The sequence below is a fragment of the Huiozyma naganishii genome, chromosome 6 (genome assembly GCF_000348985.1).
Source record: "Huiozyma naganishii CBS 8797 chromosome 6, complete genome".
NCBI classification, from domain to species: domain Eukaryota; kingdom Fungi; phylum Ascomycota; class Saccharomycetes; order Saccharomycetales; family Saccharomycetaceae; genus Huiozyma; species Huiozyma naganishii.
In genome coordinates this window covers 366,845-383,702 of record NC_035927.1, presented here as the reverse complement: position 1 = coordinate 383,702, position 16,858 = coordinate 366,845, and the positions used below count along the sequence as shown (strand labels likewise).

Below are 16,858 nucleotides of genomic sequence, written 5' to 3'. Positions count from 1 at the left end.
ACATTATAGCTCATCTTTTTTTTTCTTTCTTTTTTTTTTTCAATTGCTTATTACGGCGTTAAGGTATCTTTAACTCCATTTAGCAAAGGGAACGGGTACATCGAAATTTGTAACATTACCTGCCGGAAGTTGTACTAGACGGCAAAACCACTACAATTGTGGAATCAAACAAAAGAAAAAGAGGGAACCCGAGAAATTACAAGTAGCATGGTTCCCCAGTCAGATTCGAGTCTACATTCGAACGTGTCGAATGGATCTCCGCTTGTGGATACACCATTGATAATACATGCATCGGCAATACGAAATTCCTATTTGGACTCGCCGAAACACGATCCACACTCGCCCGTGGTCGGGTATATACCGACACGGCCCAGCGAACACGCATTGACGGAACATTCGATGGCGGATGACGATATTTGCGAGGCAGGCGGAGACGTAGAGGGTGATGATCACCGGCCGAACTGCCCGCACTGTGGGGACAGTTCTGGGACTGCGTCCTCCACTCCACAGAACATTCAAATTGCATTAAACAAGAACCAGAACAAGTTGATCCATTTGGACCCGGTGCCGAACTTCGAGGACAAAGCAGACATCAAACCCTGGCTGCAGAAGATCTTCTACCCGCAGGGGATCGAGATCGTGATAGAGCGGTCCGACCACACGAAGGTGATCTTCAAATGCAAGGCGTCGAAACGTGGGAGGAAGTCGCAACTGCCTGGTTTTACGATGAGGCATGCCCAATTTGGGGCAGAGTGTAACGATAACCTGCTTGTGCGCGACCCTACGGGTCCTACGGGCCCTGCGCGGCCCTCTACGGAGGAAGGATGCGACGCCGAGAACAAGCAGAAGAAGAAGAGGTCCGTGTCTCGGTTCAATGTGTGTCCCTTCCGTGTACGAGCGACATACTCTTTGAAGAGAAAAAAATGGAACATTGTCGTTTTGAACAACACTCACTCGCATGACCTCGTGTTCAACCCGGACTCCGAGGAGTACAAGAAGTTCAAGGAAAAACTACGCATAGACAACGACGTTGAGGCAATCAAGCGGTTCGATGAGCTGGAGTACAGGAAGCGAGCGAACCTCCCAATCCAAACACCAATGATCCCCTGCGACTGCGGGCTCACTTCTGAGATCCAAAGTTTCAACATCGTGCTGCCGACGACGGCGGGGGCGGATTCTAACGGGCCTTATAACATTGGCGGTGCGGGCAAGCGGACCACGACTGTAAATAACATCATGACCCCTCTCGAGGGGTCCTCTAGTCCGATTGTCACTACCGGGGCCTCCAACATGCCTACCACGAACAACAACATAGTAAAGAAGCGGAAACCCGCGAGAAGACCGCCACCACGCGTACAGCGACAGCGGGAGACGATGCTGCGGCGGAACAGCGAGCGCGGTGTGTTCCAATTTGAGGACGGCGCCACTCACTCGTTGTCGAGCCTGAACTTCGACCTTACAACCAGCTTTATAGACGACCCGATCCCACACACGAGTGAGGGTCACGCTGCCTCTGACTTGACGAACACCGATTTCATGGCATCATTAAATGCTGGTAATTTAGTTGATCTGAATGAGATCGATTTCACTGACATATTCACGAAGCCCGCTGTGCAGCCACAGTCACAGTCACAGTCGCAGTCGCAGTCGCAACCACCAGCGACAATGCCACAGGGGCGACCCACCGTTGCGAGCACGAACCCGCTGCGGAGCGTGTATGACACGCTGGACGATTGTGCGTCGTCTCTGTTGACGCCGAGCCTGGACGACTCGAAATCGATCCTCGAGGCGAACTTCATGTCTGGGGCGCTGTACGACGAGTTCATGAGTGCGAACGCAAGCACGAGCGAGCCACCGTTGCCCAGTACTCAGCGCGGCGACGTCCTCGAGCAACTGCTGAACCCAGACGGTTCCCCCGCGGGCAAGGACGAGCCGCTGCCCTGGCTGCACGAGTTCTGAATGTTGTGGTAGTGTATCTCTATGTATCTATGTGTATGGGATGGGGTGGAGAGCACCCCGTTGTGGTTAATGCGTTAGAATACAGAAACGTACAGAGAGCGAGAGAGAGACTCGGTTATATACTTGTGTGTGTTTGTGTTCTTCCGTTACGAGAACTGTGTGCGCTTGTTCTTCTCGTCCGAGGTGAAGATGTGCGAGCAGGAAAGGCAGACAAAGAAGAGAACCATGGACGTGTCACCTCTACGCTGTTGCGACTGAAAGAACACATTCTCGTGCGAGTGGCACTTGGGACACTCCCTGTCGGACCTAGGCAGCGTTGGGTCGGACCCTATATCTTGCACGACCCCTGCGGTCTCCCCGATGTTCGTGATCAGCTCGTGCCGGTACACGAGCGGGGAACCTGCCTCCTCGACGTACGAGCAAGTCCTGCACTCGAAGAGCAGCCGCTTGTTGTCCTTGTCCTCCCGCGGGTACAGCATGTTGTTGCAGTCCCTGCAGAACCTGAAAGTCGTCATTACCGCTAGAAAACAGGCAGTGGGAGCAGGCGGTGAGTTCTCAGAGACTACCCAAAACCGTTACCAACAGTGTTACTCGCCGTAACGTCCCGTCTCTTTAAAAGTGAAAAATTTTAATAATATTCGAATCTGAAGGACCACGACGAGTAGTAGCTAGCAGTGACTTGACAAGCTACACAAGGACGTCAGGTATGAGTATGGCACTGAGACGCTGTGCGCCACGTATGGTGCGGGCCACCGTTGCCCGGAGGTTTGGTGTCTGTGGGTCTTTGCGGTTGCAGAGCACGCAGGCTGCCAGTGGGGCGTCCGAACGTGTCACTGGGATAGTCGACTCTGTGGAGCAACTGACTCTCTTGGAGACGTCGCAGTTGATTGCTGAATTGAAGACGAGGTTGAACATCCCTGAGACGGCGTTTGCCGCTGCACCGGGCCAGTTTGTTGGTGGTGGTGCCGCTGGAGGAGCAGTTGGTGCCGGAACAGGGGGCGCTGCGTCTGGAGAGGACGCCAATGCCTCTGCTGTGCCGAAGGAGGAGGAGCAGACGACGTTCACGGTAAAGCTGGACTCCTTTGACGCGAAGGGCAAGGCGAAGATCATCAAGGAGGTAAAGTCGCTGCTTGGGTTGTCCCTCGTGGACGCGAAGAAGTTCGTGGAGGGTGCGCCCAAGACGATCAAGGAGAACATCGGGAAGGACGACGCGCAGGGAATCAAGGACACCTTCGAGAAGCTCGGTGCCAAAGTGTCCCTCGAATGAGCCCGCAGTCGCCCAGCATGTAAATAGGAATCTGCGCATGATCTTCTGTACATACATTCATCTACACCTTACACCTTTACTAGACACCCTGTATAACACCTGCTACGGTTACAGCCAGATGTTCCCTCCTGGACCCTCCGGTGCCGGCTGTCCCGTTGCTGGAGGGTAGTGCGTTGCACCACCTTGGACGACTCGTGGCGTCGCCGCAGGTTGTTGTTGTGGAGGGTTCGTCTGTGGTTGTTTCTGCTTGAGACTGTCCATGCCACGGTCGATCGCCTGAAGGAGTTCTTGCGGCAGAGTGAGTGTCACTTGGCTGTTCGCAAGGGATTGTCTCTTGATCTCGTCGGGGGTAGGGTTGTGCCGGTCGTCCTGGCGATAGTAGTGGAAGTGTGTCGAGAACTTCTTCATCGCGAGGAGCTTGACCTTCTGGAACTGTTCGTTCTTGCCGGAGTCTCCGCCCGACGCCGATGCGACGGTGGCGGTGGCAGAAGAGGGTACTGCTCCCTGTGCAGGGACCTCCGCTTGCGCTGCGGAGGTCCCTGCCACTAGCTCCCTCTGTTTCTCTACCATTGCCTTTGTATACCTTAGCATTGTCCAGTCGAACAGATGATCGTTATGGTACTCCAACTTGATACTCAGATCCTTAAACAGCCTCGCCAAGTACAAGTAATCTGGTTTCTCATCAAAGGTCAAATTCCTGCAGTAGTTCATGTACTCTGCGAACTCAAGCGGGATCCCCTCGCACAGCGTCTCCACGCTGATGGACAACTTCTTCTGTAGGATCCTGTCGTACTTCTGTTTCTTCGTCGTTGCCTTGAGCCCCTGCCAGGGCAGTGAACTCTTGCAGAAGTACACTAGCATGTACCCCAGGGACTCCAAGTCGTCCCTTCTCGATTGTTCTATCCCCAAATGCGTATTCAACGAGGCGTACCTTGCCGTCCCCGTCAGGGACTTGTTCTCCCTGTACGGGATATGCCTATGAGTGTTAAAGTCCCTGTACTTCTTAGAGAGACCGAAATCGATAACGTGTACCGTGGACCCACGTCTCCCCGTGCCCATCAAGAAGTTATCTGGCTTGATATCCCTATGGATGAAGGACCTCCCATGGATGTACTGCACCCTACAGACCATCTGCAGGGCAAGCATGATCACCGTCTTGAAGGAGAACTGCCTGTGACAGTAGTTGAACAGATCCTCCAACGAAGGGCCCAAAAGATCAATCACCATCGCGTTGTATTCCCCCTCGCGACCAAACCACCGGATAAAGGGGATCCCAACACCTCCAGACAAGTACTTGTACACACGGGACTCGTACTCCAGTTGTGGATGCCTGGACCGGATGGACTCTAACTTGATGGCCACCTCTTCACCACTGACGAGGTTCGTCCCGTGGTAGATGTCCCCGAAGGAACCGCTCCCGATCTTGCGCCCAATACGGAACTTCCTCCCAACCCTGAGATCCATGCTACCACTATGACAGCTAGGATAACTAGAACCAATGGGAACAGCTGCCAATAGCTACCACTACAACTACTGTCAACTGTGAACAGCGACTTCTTTTGAAAATTTTTTTGTTCAAAATTTGAATTCGAAGAAGACGCTGTTGACGATGAGCTGTTTGATGATGCTTTGAGGTTGGTTTACTGGGGTCTGTTGGTGTCTGCTGATGACGGCAACGCCCGGTATGCTTTTTGGGGACGGTACGCTGAACAGGGTGTCCTTTTTGCGGAGGGATGCCGTGTTTCTGGAGAGGGCTGCGGCGCCCGGTGCAGGGGCCATAGTCCTGCCGCTGGTTGATGGCACTGGGTTCAATGCGGAGGGGGCAGAGACACGGCCACGGCTGGCCACCGTGTCGCTGGACGGGGCGGTGGATTGTCCTGGTTCTCTTCGAGAAGTACTTCGCAAGGCGGTGAATGGAGGCGGCGTTGCCGCCTCCATTCATGTAGTGTTTCTGGGGTTACTGCCCCAGGGCGATGCATTCGAGTACAGGACCTCTCGTGGAGGTGTCTACAGCGGGGTGCCGCACTGGGCGGTGAATTTTGAGTCGAGGGGGAACCCCAAAGTGGTGAAGTTGTTAGAGGAGAGTGGGTTTGAGAGGTTGAATATGGGCCAAGTGTTTGAGTTGAGTACGGGGGATGCAGACGTGTATGGCCAGGCAAGGGCGTATGTGGATTGGATGAGGAAGTATAGGTACTGCCCTAGTTGTGGTGGGAAGGTGAAGTTTGTAGAGGGAGGGGGGAAGTGGGTGTGTCCAACCAGCAGCAGTGCAACCAGTACCGGTGCTTCCGGCACTGTTGCTGGCCAAGACGGTAGTGCAAGTGCAATTGACTCATCAACTTCAAACCAAACCATCCTCGGCGCCGAAGGCGCCGGAGATGGCATTGAGGTTGGCCCCCCCGCTTGTTCCAGCAGAGCCCCCAACAACGCGACCTTCCCTCGAACAGACCCCGTGTGCATCGTCGCGCTGACGACACCGGACAGGTCCCGTCTCTGCCTCGTGCGCACGCAGAAGCAATTCGAGGGCCGTGCTCTGTACTCTGCGGTAGCCGGGTTCATCGAGCCCGGCGAGACCGTCGAGGTCGCGTGTGCCCGCGAGGCCTGGGAGGAGGCAGGTGTCCTGATCCGCGACCCACACCGCAACGTCCAGATCGTCACGTCTCAACCGTGGCCGTACCCTGCAAACCTCATGCTTGGTTGCATCGGAACGGTACCTTTTAACGGTACAGACGAGCAGATCTCGATGCAGCACGACGACGAACTGCTCGACGCACAGTGGTTCGACACAGAGGAGATCGCTAAGGCGGTGGACGCGTACAGGGGCGGCTTCTTCCTCGAATTGGCGGGGCGCGATGCGTACCTCCCGGGCGACGTCGCCATAGCACATACTTTGATTGCTAAGGTTATTGAAGAGTATAGAGAAGGCAAAAAGGGCGACACAGCGTAACCGTCGGCGACCTTCATACCCTTATAGAACCCTCAATCACGCAGCATCAAACCCCCAAGCATCAAGTTGTAAGTAGCCATCGAGTATTTAATTCTTTAAAAGAACCGGTTCACAGCGACGCTTCGTCCTTGCACTGCATCAACTGCTCTCAAGGGACCGACTGGGCGATGGCAGACGGGGCGATAACGGGCGTGAAGGTCTCTGGTGTTGTTGGCGACGTCGGCAGCTGGCGGGACTGTGCTCTCACAGAACGGGGTCCGCGGTACACACGGGTCGACGAGGAACTTGTCCACAAGTACTTCAACGAGAACGCCGTGGTGCATGTCGCTGGGGTCGCTGAGGACTCGTACTTCGTGGACACTGATTTCAACTTCAGGGTGTGTCGCGGGTGTGGTCGGCCCATCGCGCTCCGTGCACTTGAGGCGCATCTCGCCAGCGGGTGCGCTGCGACTGCGACCACACATGCAACTGCGACTGGTGGGAACGCTGGGTCTACGGGCTCAGGTGGGTCTACCGCTGTTGCGTCCACACATAGTAACGTGGACTCTGATGATGATGGCGCGCGAGATGGCATGAATGGCGGCGGTAGCGGTAACCGCTCTAACGGTAACCACTCAGACAACGACCGTTCAGAGAACGATCGCTCGGGCGATGAGAGTGGGTCTGATAGCAGCAGCGGGTCCGATGGGGAAGAGAACACCCAGGGGAAACGCAGAACAGGGGATAAGAAACGGCCGCCGTCCGCTTTGGACGGCGAGGACGAAGATGACGATGACGACGATGATGACGATGATGAGGACGATGATGAGGACGACGAGGATGGATCCGTTGGTGGCACACCAGGATACAAGCGCTCGAAGACAGGCACGCCCTCTGGGGCTCGTGGGAAAGTCGGCAAGCGCCGCGACAAGCGAGTCAAGCAGCGCAACCCGACGGATATCCGTTCCATCAATTTCGACAAGCAGTGCGGTGTCGAGCTCCCGGAGGGAGGGTACTGTGCGAGGTCCCTCACTTGTAAGTCGCATTCGATGGGCGCCAAGCGCGCCGTACAAGGTAGGACGAAACCGTTTGACGAATTACTCGCAGACTACCACAGGATACACCAGACTAAGATCGGCGCCGCTGCGGAGAAGCGGGCCAAGCAACAGGAGTTGCAGAAACTGCAACGACAGATCCTCAACGAGCAGAAGGAGCAGAAGAAGCTGCAACAGAAACAGCACAGAACACAGCCGGCGAAACCACGGCAGACGAAAGCTACAGGGAGATCCAGGACGGCTGCAGGCGCTGGTGGTGGCGGTGGCGGAGGCTCCATGGGGGGAGCAAACGGCCGCTCGGGGACCCCAGGTGTCAGTGGGAGTTCCCGCGGTGCAACGCTCACGAGAAACGGGGGCATGAGCAGCGACGGCCACGCCATCGCAGGTTATGCGAACCTTTCCCCCGAGGAGGAAACTACACAGGTCCTGAACGGTGTCTCACGGTCGTTCCCGCTACCGCTAGAGTCCACTGTGCTTTCATCGACTAAGTACAGGACCAAAAACTTCAGAATGAGAGAGATGTTTGCGTCGTCGTTCTCCGTGCGGCCAGGGTTCTCCTCGCCAGGGTACGGCGCGATCCACTCCCGTGTTGGGTGCCTGGATCTAGACAGGAGCACGGACTACAAATTCCGAATCAGAACCCCGCAACCGATCAACAGAATTGCAGCAAACAAGAACTTGGCTCCGCAACAGATCCAGAAACTGCAACAGCAGAGGATGCTCCATACACAGTTGCAACAGCAGCAGCAACTTCTCCAGCAACAGCAGGCGCGGGCAAGACAACAGGATAAACTGCCCCAGGCCTCATCGACGACAACGGCACAGGCACAATCGGCACAATCACAGTCACAGTCACAGCCACAGCCACAGGCTACGGGACTGACCCCACAAGAGATCCAATTGCAACAGCAGAAACTGAGACAGCAACAACTACAGCAGCAGAAGTTTGAGGCCGCAGCGTATCACCTGGCGAACGCGACGAAGCTGATGCAAAACTCACACTCGTACTCGAACTTGAACCTCAACGGAAGCTCCGCACCAAACAGGACTGGATCACCGCCAGGACCAGCGAGTAACGCGGGGTCCCCCGGGGTCGCTGTCAACCAGAAAGACGCTACGACACCCGCACAGAGAACTGTGAGTCGTGCAGGCAGCGAACAAGTAGCGCAGAGCCCAGCGGCAGCAACTCCAGCAGGTGGGAGGGTCAACATCGGAATCGGGAGCCCTGTCAACGGGCTCGGAGGTAGGGTTAATTGAGAGGGAGAGGGTCTCAGCCGTACGTACTATAAGCAATACTATATACGCTTTGTACTTAATGGAAAGGTTTGTAACACTAACAGATGATGATCAGGAACTCGTCAAGAAGAAGATGAGCACGTAATACATAGCCCAGAAATAGTTCTTCGTCACTGTGGCCGCTGTGCCCGCCAACACAGGGTAAGGCCACGACTGCTGTGGGAACAGCAGTAAAGCCAACATATGCAACGAGAAGTAGAACAGCGAGGCCACTGCAGTCTCCCAGGGATACACCTCCTTCTTCTTCCACACGACCTTTTCTATGTTCTCCTCAAATGTGGCAGTCATTGCCTCGCTAGAGAACAGCTTCCTAACCCGTTCCTTGCCGTTCTTGTCAAAATCAACCCCAGTGCTCCGTGTAAATTCGTCAATTGCTTTCGCCCACACCATCTTCACTGGGTCCCGCAACCACCCAGTCGCAGTGTTCTCGTTTTCACCGGGGACGTAGGAGACGACCGTTTCAAGGGGTCCACCACTGGTTACCGCCAGGACAGGCTTCCCGAATTTCATCGCCTCCAAGGGTACTATACCAAAGTGTTCACGCGCTGGTGTGTATAGCAACATCTTGGTCTTCTGCAACAGCAAATCCTTCAAAGACGACGAGATCGACGTCAGGAAGATGACTTTGGCGTTCCTCGCGTCGAAAAACTCCAGATCTTTCGCCCTTGCGTACTCCGGATACGAGATAGTTATGTGTGATAGCTTCCATTCGTCGGCTTCTTTTTGTAGTTCTCTCAGATACTGGACATTTTCAGAGACTCTTTCGTCGTAACCTCCACAGACGATCAACTTGCAACTGTTATTCGTGGATTCCTCTGATAGCGCAAACCCTTGGATCGCCAACTCTATGTTTTTCTTCCTCTCGTACCTGTTGATACTGAGGTAGAACTCTTCGCTGTCCCCCATAATGTGTGATAAGAGATCCACGTCGATCGATTCGATGCTTGGTGCTGCCAGATTGACGCAGGGATAGATAACATTCGGGGAATCCTTTATCCACTTGAAAGTGCGTCTATAGATCGATTTGGTGAAATTGGAGTTGACCACCACTTTGTCTGCACTGGTCATGGTGAATTGTTCGAAAGCGTCGAATGGAGCTCGGTACAACTTCTTGAGTGTGGTTGTTCTTATGGCGAGTAATTGATCCGGGAAGTGGCAGTAGAAGAACACTTTACAACTAGAAAACATATGAATAAAGGGAATGCACGTCGACAGTTGATCTACAATCACTAAATCGTACTTATCGATCTCCTTGGACAGCAACAACTTGAACGTCAAGTATAACTGCCTCAGATTGGCGAACACAATGAAAAACTTTCCACCAACGTTCGTTGGCAATTGATCACCAAATACCTGAACCTTCAAAGTGCCATTCTTCACCTCCTCAAAGCAGTGGTTAAGATCACAATGCGAAGTAAATATCTTGACCTGGTGGCCGTCATTTTGTAGTCCTACCGCTGCGTCTACAACGAGTCTCTCTGCGCCACCAATCCCCAAATCTGGGTGAATAAACGCAATTTTCAGCGGGATAGCACTATCGCGAAGTGGGGTGCTCATCTTTAACAGCTCAATGAACTCTATCGATCTCCGACTCGCCTTGCTGCCATCACCTCTTGGCAAAATGTCATTTCAAAAGTTCTCAGAAATTTTAAGAAATTGAAGTTCTTGAAGAAGCGGACAGACTGGAAAGACTTTAAGAGCGTGTAATATGAATGATGACAATGCAGTGTGGACCCTTCTCCCTGGCAATTTTATTTATACATATTTACAGAATTGGCAGGAGGAAGTTGGGAAAACAGTGTTGTAGTTATATACTTCTTCACTCAGGCCAGTGACATATTCTTTTTGATAATCTTTGGCACAGCTTTGGCCCACGATTTGGTTTTCTTATCGATGATCATGAAGACCCTCCCCTGCTGTCCCATTCTACCAGTTCTGCCTACCCGGTGAACGAGATCGATGGATGTCCGGGGGACGTCAAACAGTACAACATTTCTGACACCTTGAAAATTTAATCCTCGCGCCATGAGGTCGGTGCATACAAGCACTTTTAAAACTTTGTCCCCAGATGCCTTGGAGGACGATGCTGACTTGATCTGTACTGGGATGCGGATGTTTGATCCGGGGACTTGCTTCATCAATTGTGGAGCGGTCGGTTCGGGCACAGTGCCCGTATTCAACTTGTGCGGTTTATCGACAAACTGTTTGATCAGCTCTAATCTCTCCTCGATAGTATTGGATCCCGAGAGACCAACACACTCGTGCCCATACTCTGTCTTCAACCGTTTCACAATTCTGGGGACTTCACTTTTCTCGTTGACAAAGACGATGCACCGTTTCTCCCATCCGCTTTCTGTGTCGTCTTGCCTTATAGAATACAGGATCTGCGCCAAAGCTTTGACTTTGGACCCCTTGAATGGATTCAAGTTGGCGTCTATAATCTTAAAGTCCAGTCTCTTCGCGAGCTTGTGCAGCCTTGGCGTCGTGATCAATTCACAAGTAGGGAACAATTTCATTAACGTGTTGTTGAACTCGTTTGGTAGCGTTGCAGAGCAGAGAATCAAATGTTCGGTATTTTTGAAGCACTTGATTGTCTTATACGTCATGTCTATCCACGAGGGGTCCATCAAAGTGTCTGCTTCATCTAATACCACAAATTTCACTTGAGATAATATTCTCTCTGGCCTTGAGATCATTCTAATATCGAACAGAGTGAGTAGTTTGTTTGGTGTAGTGACAAGAATATCTATCCTTGACTTTATATGCATGAGCAAGTCGTTGTAGCCTGTTGAATTGTCCCATTTGTAAGTGTGTACCCCAAGGTATTCTTCTGACTGTTTTATCGTGCTATAAACCTGTTGTACGAGTTCATAAGTGGGAACTAAGATCACAGACTGTATACTTGCCTTGTCCTTTAAAGAGTCCCAGAGTTCAGGGTTCTCCAATTTTAGTCTCGTCAGATAATCTAGCAGTGATGTGACATACGCCATAGTTTTGCCGGTCCCCGTATCAGCAGCAATAGCATGCACTTGCAGTTTGGGATCCATTAGTTTGTTGGCCAATTTTTTGACAGCTAGTATTTGAATCGGAGTGGGAGTTACTTTTGCTCCCTCCTCTTTACAAGAAAACACCAGCGACTCCTTCGCAATCATCTTGGAGACGGCGTCTCTCACTACCGGGAGCAACTTAAGACTGTCCCAATCGGTTATCTTTTTGATGAGGCCGGACGATTGTTCTTGGTTAGCAACACTCGTTGGATTCTTTTTGAGCCCACCGAACTCACCAAACCTAAATTTGTCTGCTCGTGGTTTCTTACCTTTACCCACGGACTCTCCTCGTCTACCTGCAGGTTTCTCTGGACTTCGTTTCCCGACATTCTTTGCCAGTTTCCATTGGGCGCCAGTTCGGTCTGTACCGCCATTACGTCGACGACTTTGCCCGGAAACACTATATTGTCTTGAGACAAGGCGAATAGGCCTAAAACCTGTCCTTGCTATGATCGACATGTCCCGTTAGATATAACACCGACCCAGACTTCACCTCTACTCTCTCTGTTGTTGTGAAGAAGTTAGTGATTCATCAAGTTTCAATTTCGAGTGGAAATTCAAGCACTTTCGCAACGAGACCACAAGAACCTTCAGTGACGTTTGTTGGCCTTCACTGTCGTTGTAATTCTCTTGCAGTGTCACTATGTCGACCAATTGCTTAAAGCGTATCCCCAAACGTAGAGTCGCCGTGTTGTTCGGGTACAGTGGGTCACAATTGTATGGGATGCAGTACATCGCCGATGCAAGCCGGTTCCCCACTGTAGAATCGAGGCTCTTCGATGCTATAAGGGGAACTGGTGCCATTATGGCACATAACTCAGACGATATCTACAAGAATGGATGGAACAGAGCCTGTAGGACAGACAAGGGTGTCCATGCCCTTGGGAACGTCGTTTCTTTGAAGTTAAACTTGACCGCGGATCTTGTCCCGCGGCTTAACGCTCAACTGCCGGAGGGTATCCGTGTATGGGCAATTCAAAGTGTCAATAAGCAGTTTAGCGGCAAAACTGCCTGTGGTGGACGATGGTACGAATACATCTTCCCCAGCTTTATTCTGATGGGTCACTCCAAGTTCCATCGAATCCGACTGAACCAGAGCCAGAAATTTGATGAAGACACCAATTACGAGGCATATGCTAAGAGCTTACAGGTCCCCCTTTCACAGTATAGAGTGGATCAGGATACAGTCTCTTCACTGCGACAGTACATGCAAGAGTACTTGGGGACGCACAATTTCCACAACTTCACCACCAAGAAGCAATTCACAGATAGAGACGTGAAAAGGTATATCTCTGATGTAGTAGTGTCCCAACCGTTCCAGCGGGCGGCACATCCTGATGAACCGGAACTCATGTCCATTCGGATACGTGGCCAGTCGTTCATGATCCACCAGATCCGCAAGATGATAGCGATGGCAGTAATATTTCATCACTACGGTATCCCACCGGAACAGTTAAACGATATACTCGGGGAGACTAAGCAGTACATCCCAAAGGTCCCCTCGTCGGGATTGTTCTTGGACTTCCCCCTGTTTGACTCGTACAACAGGAAGTTGGTCGAATGTGGTCACAGTCCAATCGATTTCCAGGATTACTCCTCGGAAATGTTCCAATTAAAGCAGGCTTTGCTGCTGCCGGAAATAGTCCGTGCAGTGCAAACACGGCACGAGTACGCTAAGTTCCTGGACCACGTAGAGTCCACCGAGTGGCTTGATCAGTTTAGGAACCGGTACACTGGTGGAACCTGCCCTTCTTTCGGGTAACAGTAGTGAATTTTCAGCTGAAACTTCGAGACCAAAATCTCTCTCTCTCTCGCAATCGCTTCAAGTTACAGGTTGGTAGGAAGGTAGTGGCACTGTACCTTGCGAATCACAAGCTATCAGGGACGGATCTTGGGCCAGTTTGGACTGCAGTACTTGGCCATTCTTTCTTCTTTATTTGCGATTGATGTTGAGGGTTCAATGGAAGCGAAGTTTGCATACTTGCACCTCCCGACTAGCTGTACAGCCGGGGAAGGGGAAGGGTCAGGGCTTTTCGAAGGCACCTAGTACATCCGGCAAGAGACCTGCTCCAAAGAGGATTTCTCTGACGTCATTGTACAAGAACTGGAAGGATACGGTTCATACAGCAAAACTGAATGCCGGTGCTGTTTCTGTCGATCTGCCCACCCTGACTAACCAAAAGTTGTTTGGCTCGAACGAGGATGATTCTTTGATTGGGAAAGTGACGACTTTCTCCTCGGAACAGTGCAAGTACCTGCATCATTTAGGGTCATTCAAGAAAAATCAGTTTAGAGAACTGTTCCCACAACCAGTGTCACTTATAAGAAGGGACTCCACGAAGAAATTTATATCCATTATGAAGGGTGATGTAGCTGATACAGATGGTAGTCCAAGATCTAAGAAGTATGTAATCACTGGTGAATCTGGTGTTGGCAAAACCACTCTGTTAGCACAATTACATGCATACACGGTGGATAATAAAGGTATCGTCATCAACATCCCATACCCTGAGATGTTTTTAAACGGCCGGAACGATTTCTTTTGGGATGAAAAATCGAAAAGTTACGTTCAACCAATGTACCTTAAGAAGCTGATCAAAAAGATCTTGAAGGGGAACGATAAGGACGTGCTATCATCCATAAAACTATCGAAGGACTATAAATTTTTGAACACCACACTAAAGGGCACACAAACAATTAACCTGAAAGAGGGGGGCAGCTCAATGTATGACCTACTGAGTGCTTCTGCAAATCCAAACCTTCGTGGCTCACAATTTTCTGCGATCATTGAGGAATTCTATTTGCAGAAAGGTATACCCATAACGTTCACTGTCGATAACGTCTCCCGCATCTTCACCTCCTCATATTCAGAATATAAAAATGCTAACAACAAAAACATCCCAACTTTAAGTTTCCAACTGACAAAAACTATCATGAATCTGATCAGTGGAGAAATTCCATTGAACAACCCACAAAGTTGTGTTGTATTGGCCATATCAGGCGAAGACAGGACAAATAGGACGCTACCTGTCGCACTGGGACAAGTGAAGGAAGATCCGTACATTAAGAAGTACTACTACGATCCGGATTTTGTTAAGATCCTGCAAAATGGGGGGGTTCAAGAGTTCAAAGTACCCAAGCTAAACTGTGAAGAGGTTCAAGAGCTAATGAAATTTTACCTGGAATCGAAAATCGTGCCCGTCAATGACACAGAGGACAAGTCACTGAACCAACTGTCGGCAGAGAAATACATTTTAAGCGGTAATGGTAATCCTAGAGAACTGTTGAGATCCATAACATTGACGAGAAGGTGATCTTTTTTGCTTTTACCACCGTTTCAGAATGTACATAATATATTCAACAGATAACTGTAACTCAAATAAAAAAGAAACATGTAGATATTTTCACGAAACAACGTTGTACACACGACCAGTATTTGAAACTGGCCAAGTATGTTTTCCGAAGTAGGACTGAGTTTTTCCGTTCAACGCCTCTCTCGAGAGGATAAGAAAACGTCATGCATCGCAGTCTATCTTCTGCCCTGTCTATATAAGAGCAAACACAACTAAAAGTTGCTCCAACCAGGTTTCTAATTTTCGAACCAGTCATCTTCATCGTCCACGTATTGTGGTTTGCTGTCCGATTCTGGCTGTGATCGTTGAGATTGCTGCTGCTGTGGTTTAGGAGGTACGGTAAATGACGAAGCGGTAGTTTGAGGCAAGCTTTGTCTATGTTGTTGCTTCCTTTGTTCCCAGGCCTCTTTGATCATTGGGACAACCTCGCCAAGATCTTCAATAGACACAGAATCGTTTATACTTTCCAAAACTTTTTGCACGACGGAGGAGTGATTCCCATTCAGTTTATCGTCCCTAAACCGCAGCATTTTCCATGCCCCAGTTTCCTGGTCCTTAGTACATTCCACGATCCTGCCGTTCAAAGGCTGTTCCAGATTCTTCAATTCAGACCATTTGGCGTCACTGATCTCCAACTCTGCAAATTTTTTGTACGTTCTCTCCAATAATTCAAATTCTTTCTTATCGAACGGCCTATCGAAGTGTCTCAATCTTGTATTGATATCGGGCCCACCCAACCAGACATATATGCTAAACTGCGGTTTGACATCATAATTGTAGTACCATCTATTTATATCGTTTTTGGGCAAAGAAACATCCTCCACCATCTGTATATCCAATATGAGTTTGAAGTCCACTGAGTTTTCCTGTTCCGGCTTCCATTTCAGCAAAAGAGAATCCTTCCCACCAACTTGATATGGCGCTCTTACTGGAGTGAAAATCAAACCATCTGACATGTGTGGTAATTTATCCAGACTTTGGGCAACTTTAACTAGCTCGTAGCTGAAGTCCATGTGCTTCATTGACAGTTTCAAAGGGAAAGTACTGCAGTGATCAGGGTAGAAAGATCTTAAATCATAGTAAGGTTTAAAAAACTCTTTACCCAAGTGAGCCAAACGAGAACTCGTTGGCGATTGAATCAAAGATCTGCCATTTATTGCCAGACAGTCGAACATTAGGTATCTTAGTTCTTGCAACTTTGTTACTGGATTCGTTTGAACAACCAGCTCACCATCTATCAACGTACCGTCCTGAAGCGTCTCCAGCAGTTCCTCCTTTTTCTTCTTTGGAAGTTTGGGGAACCTAAACCCGTTTACCAAGTAGTAGTTGTTTTCTCTATCAATCATAAAACACCCTTGCTCTCCTGTAACTGGATTCAGCAAGATAAACATGAGCACTCTCAAACCATCCGTCTTCTCACATACGTAGTAGTCCTGGGTCTGTAATTTCTCGGCAATGTCAGAATGTTGGAAAGAGATCGGCTGCGAACCGGGGAAAGTCTTTGCCGGCCTGGGTGAATTCAATAACTTACAAAGCATCATCTTCAGGTCCTGCGTCACATTCCCCGGTTGCACAATCCCGGGCACCTCGGGTGCCATTCTAGAATCCATCTGGTGTATACGTACGCAGACTCTCAAACCAATTGCTACTCCACGTGTTCCAGTATTGCACACTCACCGCACTTGCTAAAGAGGACCAACTGGCATCAGTTTGCTTCTATTTTTTTTTTCTTCTTCTTCCAACTTTCGACCAAAGATTGTCAACGTAATGGATCACATCGTTAATGTTGATGAGTAGCTGAGTATTCCGGTGATCTTTTTGTCGCAAAGCAGAGTATAAGTCGCTACAGACAAGGTATAACTTTGCTGAAATCTATCCTGTTGGAAATTTTGGTGGCCTTCTGGACTATTGTGCAAAAAAATTGGAGATTGTGGGTAATAACTTTCCCTTGCTTTAGA

At 50.2% G+C, this 16,858-nt stretch overlaps 11 protein-coding genes across 11 annotated transcripts; 6 read left to right on the top strand and 5 right to left on the bottom strand.

Moving 5' to 3' along the window:
* Positions 1-207: 207 nt before the first annotated feature.
* AFT1 (DNA-binding transcription factor AFT1) lies at positions 208-1,959 on the top strand (the record flags this gene model as incomplete). The annotated part of the gene is made up of 1 exon (XM_022608638.1): positions 208-1,959. The coding sequence occupies one exon, from the start codon at positions 208-210 to the stop codon at positions 1,957-1,959; it is 1,752 nt and encodes a 583-aa protein (XP_022465114.1).
* Positions 1,960-2,105: 146 nt separating this feature from the next.
* Positions 2,106-2,474, bottom strand: RPB9 (DNA-directed RNA polymerase II core subunit RPB9; the record flags this gene model as incomplete). Its single annotated transcript, XM_022608637.1, has 1 exon — positions 2,106-2,474. The coding sequence occupies one exon, from the start codon at positions 2,472-2,474 to the stop codon at positions 2,106-2,108; it is 369 nt and encodes a 122-aa protein (XP_022465113.1).
* A 191-nt stretch (positions 2,475-2,665) lies between these two features.
* MNP1 (mitochondrial 54S ribosomal protein bL12m) lies at positions 2,666-3,226 on the top strand (the record flags this gene model as incomplete). Its single annotated transcript, XM_022608636.1, has 1 exon — positions 2,666-3,226. The coding sequence occupies one exon, from the start codon at positions 2,666-2,668 to the stop codon at positions 3,224-3,226; it is 561 nt and encodes a 186-aa protein (XP_022465112.1).
* A 108-nt stretch (positions 3,227-3,334) lies between these two features.
* On the bottom strand, positions 3,335-4,690 carry KNAG0F01980 (uncharacterized protein; the record flags this gene model as incomplete). Its single annotated transcript, XM_022608635.1, has 1 exon — positions 3,335-4,690. One exon carries the CDS (start codon positions 4,688-4,690, stop codon positions 3,335-3,337), a length of 1,356 nt encoding a protein of 451 aa, XP_022465111.1.
* Positions 4,691-4,892: 202 nt separating this feature from the next.
* NPY1 (NAD(+) diphosphatase) lies at positions 4,893-6,170 on the top strand (the record flags this gene model as incomplete). The annotated part of the gene is made up of 1 exon (XM_022608634.1): positions 4,893-6,170. One exon carries the CDS (start codon positions 4,893-4,895, stop codon positions 6,168-6,170), a length of 1,278 nt encoding a protein of 425 aa, XP_022465110.1.
* Positions 6,171-6,337: 167 nt separating this feature from the next.
* Positions 6,338-8,461, top strand: SGF73 (deubiquitination module subunit SGF73; the record flags this gene model as incomplete). The annotated part of the gene is made up of 1 exon (XM_022608633.1): positions 6,338-8,461. One exon carries the CDS (start codon positions 6,338-6,340, stop codon positions 8,459-8,461), a length of 2,124 nt encoding a protein of 707 aa, XP_022465109.1.
* Positions 8,462-8,551: 90 nt separating this feature from the next.
* Positions 8,552-10,057, bottom strand: ALG2 (GDP-Man:Man(1)GlcNAc(2)-PP-dolichol alpha-1,3-mannosyltransferase; the record flags this gene model as incomplete). The annotated part of the gene is made up of 1 exon (XM_022608632.1): positions 8,552-10,057. One exon carries the CDS (start codon positions 10,055-10,057, stop codon positions 8,552-8,554), a length of 1,506 nt encoding a protein of 501 aa, XP_022465108.1.
* A 266-nt stretch (positions 10,058-10,323) lies between these two features.
* Positions 10,324-12,006, bottom strand: MRH4 (ATP-dependent RNA helicase; the record flags this gene model as incomplete). The annotated part of the gene is made up of 1 exon (XM_022608631.1): positions 10,324-12,006. The coding sequence occupies one exon, from the start codon at positions 12,004-12,006 to the stop codon at positions 10,324-10,326; it is 1,683 nt and encodes a 560-aa protein (XP_022465107.1).
* Positions 12,007-12,190: 184 nt separating this feature from the next.
* Positions 12,191-13,309, top strand: PUS2 (pseudouridine synthase PUS2; the record flags this gene model as incomplete). Its single annotated transcript, XM_022608629.1, has 1 exon — positions 12,191-13,309. One exon carries the CDS (start codon positions 12,191-12,193, stop codon positions 13,307-13,309), a length of 1,119 nt encoding a protein of 372 aa, XP_022465106.1.
* A 184-nt stretch (positions 13,310-13,493) lies between these two features.
* RSM23 (mitochondrial 37S ribosomal protein mS29) lies at positions 13,494-14,861 on the top strand (the record flags this gene model as incomplete). The annotated part of the gene is made up of 1 exon (XM_022608628.1): positions 13,494-14,861. The coding sequence occupies one exon, from the start codon at positions 13,494-13,496 to the stop codon at positions 14,859-14,861; it is 1,368 nt and encodes a 455-aa protein (XP_022465105.1).
* Positions 14,862-15,136: 275 nt separating this feature from the next.
* CEG1 (mRNA guanylyltransferase) lies at positions 15,137-16,510 on the bottom strand (the record flags this gene model as incomplete). Its single annotated transcript, XM_022608627.1, has 1 exon — positions 15,137-16,510. One exon carries the CDS (start codon positions 16,508-16,510, stop codon positions 15,137-15,139), a length of 1,374 nt encoding a protein of 457 aa, XP_022465104.1.
* Between the last annotated feature and the right edge of the window lie 348 nt (positions 16,511-16,858).